The 9,181-nt window shown below is 45.3% G+C and overlaps 1 protein-coding gene across 4 annotated transcripts in view; it reads right to left on the minus strand.

Moving 5' to 3' along the window:
• The window catches only part of ABCC12 (ATP binding cassette subfamily C member 12), a 60,698-nt gene extending 53,819 nt beyond the window's left edge, over window positions 1-6,879 (minus strand). For all 4 annotated transcript variants that reach the window (XM_069550341.1, XM_069550338.1, XM_069550340.1 and 1 more), the window contains exons 1-2: window positions 6,761-6,879; window positions 2,342-2,497 (exon numbers count right to left, since the gene is read on the minus strand). In XM_069550341.1, the coding sequence (XP_069406442.1) occupies window positions 2,342-2,497; window positions 6,761-6,879 (275 nt within the window). The remainder of the gene's footprint in view (window positions 1-2,341; window positions 2,498-6,760) is intronic.
• Window positions 6,880-9,181: the final 2,302 nt, after the last annotated feature.

Genomic DNA, 9,181 nt, shown 5'->3' on the forward strand with positions numbered 1-9,181 from the left:
AACTGAGAGACTGAACTGAACTGAACTGGTGGGCTCCTACTGATTCTGCATTAAGGCGAGTTCTATAATTATCTAATTATATACCACAATGTAATAATACAAATAAAGTTCACAATAAATGTAACATGCTTATTATATGTAATACGAAATCAATACTATGCAACATGAAACCAATCCCCTCACCCCTGATCCGTGGAAAAACTGTCTTCCACAAAACTGGTCCTTGATGCCAAAATAACTGGGGACCACTGTTTCACAGGGTGGGTGGGACATGGCACTGGCAGTGGCCAGAGCCCTGACACAGAACAAGCTGGGATCTGGCATTTGGGCTCTTTCCAGGCCCTGATTTCCTCCTCCTGCCTGTCCCTGGCACAATACCAGTTGTGACAGAAACACAGAGGCAATAGAGAAATCAGGAAGAAAATTTCCAGTGCCAGGAGGAGTTTGTCCATGTCAAAAATCAGAACAGAGGCCAGTGTGCCAGGCATGTAGGGGCACAGGGAGGCAAAGCAAGGCCAGATCTCATGGGACTTCATGGTCCTCAGGAAGAAGATTAGATTTCATTCCAAGTACAAAGGAAGCCATCGCAGGTTTTCAAGCTGATGTGACAGGATTGCTTTACATATCTAAGAGAATATCTGGCTGCTGTGAGAATGGTGGGTTATGAGGGTGGGGAGCAGGCAGACCACCATGGAAGCGCACGGGCATCCAGGTGGGAGGTGGCTGAGAATTTACAGAAAGGTAGACAGGGGAGACATTGGGACTTGCAGATGAATTAGATGCGGGAGAAAAGGGGAACTGTGGGAATGGAGCTGACAGAGATGGAGAAAGGGAATATCATCAGGTAGGGCTGAGGATCAAGAACATAGCTTTTGATGTAGGATACCTGTGAATCATCCAAGTCCTGTTGGATGGTGGGTGTATGAACTCAGAGTCCGGAAGAGAGGCATGGACTGAAGATCACGTGTTATTAAGGTTGTCAAGCATGTGTTTGGAAAAGGATCTAAGCTGATGTTGGGTAGAAGGAAGGCAACATTAAAGAGAGGGGGGTAGAAGGAAAACCTGGTACTCCTCAGACACGGGTCCAGCCCATTTCTCTCTGCTCCCTGGACCGTAGGTTTTGGAAACCACCACTGGCTGAGATTTCTTCAAGACACGGATAAGGGGATGGGAAGGCACAATTGCAGGAGCATGATTGGAACTCACAGCCCTTCAAGCATATAGACCAAAAATAAGGAGAATTCCAAGAGAAACAAATGCAGAGAGACGACTTTGAGAGCTTCCCCACTGCTTAAAACAATGCAGCCATTAGCAAGAATGAAGGAACTGGGCTGCACAGCGGGAGGTTTTTGTGCTGTGGAAAAATACAAACTCTTAACTGAAAATAGCAAAATGGTTAACCATGAAATAGTATGCTTCAGTTTTTCTTCAAAGGGAAAAAAGATGACCTGTGAGCAGGAAAGAAGAAGAGGTATTGATCTGCAGAAGACGGTAGCACGGGGTGTGTTTAATCAGAGTAGAAAAATTCCAGACAGATGCAAACCAGCATTTAACACTGTTGACCTCTGGGGAGTGGGGTGGGCGTGTGGTGGGGGCACTTCCACTGCTTAAATTTTTGTTGCTTTAACATTTCTGTAATGAATCTGAATTAGGTTGAACCACTGAAATGTATGTTTTGGCAAGTCAAAATTATCAAATATTTCATTTGGTTCAACCGAAACGTATTTTGTAATATGAAAGTCTACGATGTTCTGTAATAACCTAAACTGGAAAAGAATTTGAAAAACAATAGATACATGTGTGTGTATGTGAATCACTTTGCTGTAACATCTGGAACTAATACAACATTGTTAATGGAGTATACTCCAATTTAAAATTTAAAAAAAACTTTTTAAGTCCAATGACAACTTTTAAAGTGAAACAAAATACCGTGCCTGGCACGGCAGGCAGCAGCGCAGGTGGAGTCCAGCCAGCACAGAGCAAAGTGAGATTCCAGACACTCCTGTCCTGACGCGGTGATCCTACAAACCAGCTGACAGCTGCGCCCGAGCGGTCCGGAACCCTCAAGCTCTCAAGAAGCTCTTTCTCCCCACCAACTCCCCAGTATTCACCTCCCCGGAGACTAGGCCAGGAACCAATGAAAAGTGTGATTTTGCCAGTCAAACTGTGAAATATTAGCCCAGTCAGCCCAGCCCACATCTCAGGGAGGAGCCAGGGAGAGTGGCCACCAAGACTGGTGGGTGTAGATTTCCCCATGGGAAAACGGGAGCACATAAAAGGGCTCGAAGGTCCCTTCCCAAGGCAGGCTCCTCTCTAGACAGAACCGAACAAACCCTCGTACCTTTTGGCATTGGTGTCGGATGAGTCATACAGTGACAGTGGGGGCAGGGTGTCCACGGTCAGCGTGTGCTGGTAGCCTCGCACCATCACTGGTGTGAGCCAGGAGAACGTAGCAAACGAGAGGAGGCCTGCGTCATCCACGGGGTTGGGCGCCAACCTGAAACAGGCAAAACGCTCGGTGTCCCAGGGTGTTGGGGTCCTTGCCTCGAGTCCCTGGCTAGAATTCTAAGCTACAGTGATAACCATAGCCACTCTCAGGCGGTGACTCACATCACAGCCCTGTGAGCAGCCGTGTGCTGGGCCAGCCCTTGCTAGCTTGTAAGAGCTGATTTTTAGGAATTCTGCAAGTCAATTCTTAAACACAGCCAGTATGAAAAATTGAATTACATAAATGTAAGTATATTATCTTAGAGACAAATGCAATCAATACGCAAAACTCATAGCTTCCTAGATTATTTTGCTGGATTTTACTCATGGACGTGAATCTGAGTGAACTCCGGAAGTTGGTGATGGACAGGGAGGCCTGCCGTGCTGCGATTCATGGGGTCGCAAAGAGTCGGACATGATGAGCGACTGAACTGAACTGAACTGATTCTTTCAATTGTTTAAGTCTATGACCTCTGTGGTAGAAATAGCACACATAACAGGACTCTGTTACTATGCATCCCTCCTCAACTTTGCAATCAGTGACAGCATGTTGAAATAAGCCATGATGGGAGAATTTACACCATAAAAAATGGGAAGTGCTACAAACGAGGGAATTCTTTTAGTGAGCCAGTTGTTAAACATTTAGCAATGACCACCCCATGGGAAAGAGGGTGCCTGCTTCATTTGCCATGAGGAAATGGAGACCAGGTAGCTGATCATCAGAGGAGTTGGGCACCTGGCTTTTGCTCTTGGGAGGACGGGGGGGGTCAGAGCAGGGTGTGGGGGTGACCCTGCCCAAGGAGGCAAGAGCTAAAGTCAAACTCATGGTTTATTGTGAGGATGGGATGGATTAATGTATGTAAGCTACTACACAATACTGGGCTCCCCTGGTGGCGCTAGTGGCAAAGAATCTCCCTGCCAGTGCAGGAGACGCCGGTTCAGTTCCTGGGCTGAGAAGATCCCCGGAGGAGGAAATGGCAATCCACTCCAGCATTCTTACCTGGGAAATCCCATGGACAGAGGAGCCTACAGAGCCTACAGAGGTGGGCTACAGTCCATGAGTAGGAAGAGCTGCACACAACTTAGCCACTAAACAACAACTATGATATAAATATTAGCTAGCAGATAAAGGAGGAGGACAGGGGAGGTAGAAGGAAGGGAAAAAGGAAAGCAATAAGGGAGGAGGAAGAGCTGTGTTTCTGCCCTTGAGGAATTAACCATATAAGATGGAATAAGAGTCAGAGACACAGGGTGTTACCTCCTAATTCCTGAGTGTTTGCGGTATTCCAGGCCCTGGAAGAGCTTTGTACTTGTAGCAGATGCTGTCAAGATGCTCTGAGTCACAGACTCTGTGTAGACTTTGTCACATTTACCTCCAATCTCAGCTGTGGAGGATAACGCTGTGCAGCTTGGGCTCTGCTGACAGTGTTCCCTCTCACAGGTGTGTTGTGCCTCTTTTCACTACCTTCAGGGTCTTCTCAGAGCATAAGTGTAGCCCAGAATTTCAGGGGGCTAATGATGGCTCAGACGGTAAAGCGTCTGCCTACAATGTGGGAGACCTGGGTTCAATCCCTGGGCCGGGAAGATCCTCTGGAGAAGGCAATGGCAACCCACTCCAGTACTCTTGCCTGGAAAATCCCATGGACGGAGGAGCCTGGCAGGCTGCAGTCCATGGGGTCGCTAAGAGTCGGGCACGACTGAGCAACTTCACTTTCACTTTCAATGCCCCCAGGAAGAAAACCTAACTAATGGAGTATAAGAGCCCACAGACAACTGCCCCCACCTCCCACCCTATGGGTAGAAAATTGCATACTTCTGGAGGGGGCCTAGTAGAATCCAGTCCCCATGTCCACAAGCAGTGACACGACAACACACACGCTCTCCTTCCCTGCCGCACTCTCCCTAAATCTTTCCTCCTGCTGCTTGGTATCGCCTCACAGGTAAGCTACCTGCACCCAAGCTTTTGACTCATGCTCTGCTTTTGGGAGAACCCAAGCTAAGATAGTATTCAGTTCAGTTCAGTCGCTCAGTCATGTCTGACTCTTTGCAACCCCATGAATCATAGCACGCCAGGCCTCCCTGTCCATCACCAACTCCCGGAGTTCACTCAAACTCACATCCATCGAGTCGGTGATGCCATCCAGCCATCTCATCCTCTGTCGTCCCATTCTCCTTCTGCCCCCAATCCCTCCCAGCATCAGAGTCTTCTCCAATGAGTCAACTCTTCGCATGAGGTGGCCAAAGTACTGGAGTTTCAGCTTTAGCATCAGTCCTTCCAATGAACACCCAAACTGATCTCCTTTAGAATGGACTGGTTGGATCTCCTTGCAGTCCAAGGGACTCTCAAGAGTCTTCTCCAACACCACAGTTCAAAAGCACCAATTCTTCGGCACTCAGCTTTCTTCACAGTCCAACTCTCACATCCATACATGACTACTGGAAAAACCATAGCCTTGACTAGACGGACCTTAGTTGGCAAAGTAATGTCTCTGCTTTTCAATATGCTATCTAGGTTGGTCATAACTTTTCTTCCAAAGAGTAAGCATCTTTTAATTTCATGGCTCCAGTCCCTATCTGCAGTGATTTTGGAGCCCCTCAAAAATAAAGTTTGACACTGCTTCCACTGTTTCTCCATCTATTTCCCATGAAGTGGTGGGACCAGATGCCATGATCTTCATTTTCTGAATGTTGAGCTTTAAGCCAACTCATGAATAACATATTAATACTATGTGCCTGGTACATAGTAAACATTTCCCAAAGGGTAACATTAATGCATCACATGATATAATCCTAACAACAGCCCAAGTATTGGGGTGATATTATGATCCCATTTCATAGACAGGAACATCAAGGCAAAAAGAGGTTATAGTACTTGCCCAAAGTCTTATAGCTAGTCAGTGGTGAAGCAGGAAATCAAGACTAACACTTGCTGACTCCCATCTTTCTCTTAAGCACTATATCACACTGCCTTTCCACAAAAATTGTGAACAGAGCCAAAACAGTGGGTAGTTAGAGCTCTCCTGCCTGGAACTAAAGATGGTAGCCCATGCTGTGACCCTTCAACCTTCACCTCTCACCTTAGAGGGTTCACAGGTTTATCTTTGGTCTACATATTCTGAAAGGAGAGCAGTACTATGTCATCTCACCATGGAGATGTCACTTTGCCTTCTGCTGCTCAGAGGACAGGTTATAGAGCACTTCTCATGTAGAAAAGGTGTGTGTGCTTTGGTGCATGTGCGTTCAGCCGCTCAGTCATGTCGGACTCTTTGTGACCTGATGGACTTTAGTCCCCGGGCTCCTCTGTCCATGGGATTCAAACCCTCATCTCCTGTGCTCCTGCACTGGCAGACAGACTCTTAACCACTGAGAAAAAGCAGCTTTTTAAAATATTATAGTTAATGGTAATGTTAAGAATACACATATAGTAATATAACATCACATTATAGTTAAGGATGTGAGCTTGGAAATCAGACTTCCCGAGTTCCTATTCTGCAGTTTAACCCAATTCTCTCTCTCCATCTGTGTTCCAGACCCTTGCAGCTTCTTCCTTCAAGATGTCAGATCTGTTTCTCCACACACCTTGGATCTGGGCTTACATGTGACTTGATTTGGCCAATAGAATGCAGTGAAAGAAATGGAGAACCTAGTGCAGGCTAGCCTGCTGGAAGTTCATAGTCCATGGGGCCCACCTTCCCCCAGCCCATCACCCCCAGAAGCACAGCCATCTTGCTGACCAGCAATGCATAAGAAAATCTGGTCAAGCCTAAAACAATCCCGTTTATTTAGCTCAAATTGCTGAACCACCTATAAAATTTCAAGCTAAAGAAATGGTGATTGTTTTAGGCTACCAAGTACAGAGGCAGTTTGTTACAAAGTAATATCTAGGTGATTAACTTTGTGCACATTATTTAACCTTTCTGTGCCTCTCTTATTCACACATCAGATAAATATAATCACAACACCTCCAGGGTGGTTGTGAGGAGTGAATGAGAAGATATTTGTAAAGCACCCAAACAGGTCCTGGCACATGGCAAGCTCTCCTTAAACATTTGCTGTTGCCTCCTTTCCACCAAAGGAAAGGAGGATTCTTGAAGTGAATGGTCAATAAATTTTTTAAATGGATGGATGGATGGATGGATGGATAGAAGGCCAAAAGTACAAGCATACAGAGCCACAACTTGGGGAGCAGGGGCAGTGTCCACTGTCCTGATGGGCTGGAAATGATTCCTGGAAGTTCTGCCCAGACCTCCCTTCAATCCTCCTCCTGACTTACCTTGCATAGGGTCTCACGGGGATCATGGTCTTCAGGCTGGGGTCATATCTCTCTGTGAATGATCTCCGCTGGCCTCGCCGGTCCAGATCAGAGATAAGGTAGGGGCCATCACCCACCATCTTGATGGCAGTCTAGAGCCCTGGGCTCCTGGTCTAGCGACCTTCACTCTGCAGCAGAAAGGTGAGGAGATGAGGACACTCTGAAATGGGGTTAGGCAGCCCCTACTCCACCCAGATCAGTGCCAGTCTGGTTTCACCAATCAGTCTTCACATCATGGAGGAGAGTGCAGATCCCCCATAATTCCCTCAACTCCACCAAGAGCCTTCCTTATTAGCAAAGACATTCTGTCCCTCTTTTTTCCCATTTTGGGCTGGCCGGGAGAAAAGGCTATGGCAAGTTTTCTACCAGGAGCCAGCCCATGACCAAGCCTAAGCACCAGCCCAGCAAAAGAACCCAAGAAGGTGTGTTTGCTGCCTTAATGTGACCCAGATTGAAGTTTGTCACACATACAGACAGGCTTTTCTCCCTAATTCTTTCAGATACCCACATTCCTATGTCTCCAAACCCAAGGATCAGAGAACTTCAAAGAGACCACCTCTCAGGACCAGGCACATCTGATCAAGTCTGCATCCTTCCCCCCACTTCTGTGACAACTGTCCCAAAGAGAAATCAAAAATTTAGGTTGAGAGGACACTTTTGGGAATGCCTGTCCAGTTCACAAACCAACCACCCCATTCACCAATCACCTAATCCTAAGTAATAGAGAACAATTCCTGAAGGTTTTCTATGCCTGGTTCAAACTCTTTCCTGGTACGTAGCTCTATTCTTGCCCTAAAGTTCCATGACATTCTGCTCTTCTTATTCTATCAATAAATTCTCTTTTTCAACCTAAATTATCCCAAGTTAGTTTCTGTCACTAGCAACTGGAACCCTCACCATTATAAATACATGAATTCACTATGGAATTTTTCATGACTAGAGACATAAAATTAATCAATCCCCATTGATAGACCTATGGCATTTCAGAGTTGGAAGCAACCTCAAATGCAATCTTTACAAGCTCCTCATTGTTCAGAAAAGTAAACAGAGGTCCAGAGAAGAGAAAGGATTTACTCAAGAGTATATTTAGTAGTGACGTCAGATTCATGGCTAAGATATACCTCACTTATGCTTCTCTGCCTCCTGTCCAACAAAAGCAATTTGTAGGCGAATCCACAGAACTGACTCTGAGAAAACCTCAGAGTCCCTAGCAGGACTAACAGAAGGTGTTTCTCTCCCAAAGACAGTTAGTAAAGACTAGAAGAGATGACTACTACTTTAAATGCAAATGAGAAACTTATCAAAGAGATGAAATCTTTAAAAAAAGCATGCTGGATCTGAAAAATGCAACAAATAAAATGAAAACTGTAATAAAGAATATCAACAGCAAGAAAAATATAAAAGTTGGAAGATAAGAACTTTGAAATTATCCAGACAGAGAACAACAAAGGAAAAATAGTGAAGAAAGCCCACATTATCTATGGAATACAACCAAAGGAAACAATATGCAAATTATTGGGGTTCCAGAAAAAGAGAGGAAGAAGGGGATAGAAATCTAATTTAAAGGAATAATGACTGAGAACTTCTCAAATTTGGTAGAGATTTTCATATCCCATTTCATGAAGTTAATAGTCACCAAACAAACTGAACTTAATGAGATCCTCTCCAAGTCACATTTTAATAAAACTGTCAAAAATCAAACTACAAGAGAGTCTAAAAAGCAGCAAGAGAAAAGAAGCTCATTACTTGCAAACGAATTCCCATAAAGGTATTGGTAGATTTCTCAGCTGAAATCTCACAGGTCAGGAGAGAGTGGGCTGGTATATTCAAAAGGAAAAACTGCCAACCAAGAATACTGTATCTGACAAAGATACTATTTAGAAATAAAGGAGAGATAAATATTTTCCAGATAAAAGCTGAAGGCTTCATTACCTCTAAACCTACATTACAGAAATGCTAAAATGAGTTCTTCAGGCTGAAATTTAGATCTCTGATCTGAAAACGTATGAAAATATACCACATATTGGTAAAGTAAGTATATAATCAAATTCAGAATGTCCTACTACTATAATGTGTAATGTGTTAGCCAGGATGGGTGAAGCTGTCTTCCCTCCCTGCTGTTTACCTGGGGCCAAACTATGGTGGAGCTAATGAAGACAATGGCAACCTCCTTCAAAAGGTCCCATGCATGTATTGCTACACACAGTGCCCCCAACCCTGCAGCGGGCCACCATGGACCCACGCCTCCGCTAGAGACTCCTGGACACTTACAGGCAAGTCTGGGTCAGTCTCTTGTGGGTTCGCTGCTCCTTTCTCCCAGGTCCTGGTGCACAAGGTTCTGTTTCTGCCCCTCCAAGAGTCTGTTTCCCAGTCCTGTGTAAG

Source organism: Ovis canadensis, chromosome 14 (assembly GCF_042477335.2).
Source record: "Ovis canadensis isolate MfBH-ARS-UI-01 breed Bighorn chromosome 14, ARS-UI_OviCan_v2, whole genome shotgun sequence".
NCBI classification, from domain to species: domain Eukaryota; kingdom Metazoa; phylum Chordata; class Mammalia; order Artiodactyla; family Bovidae; genus Ovis; species Ovis canadensis.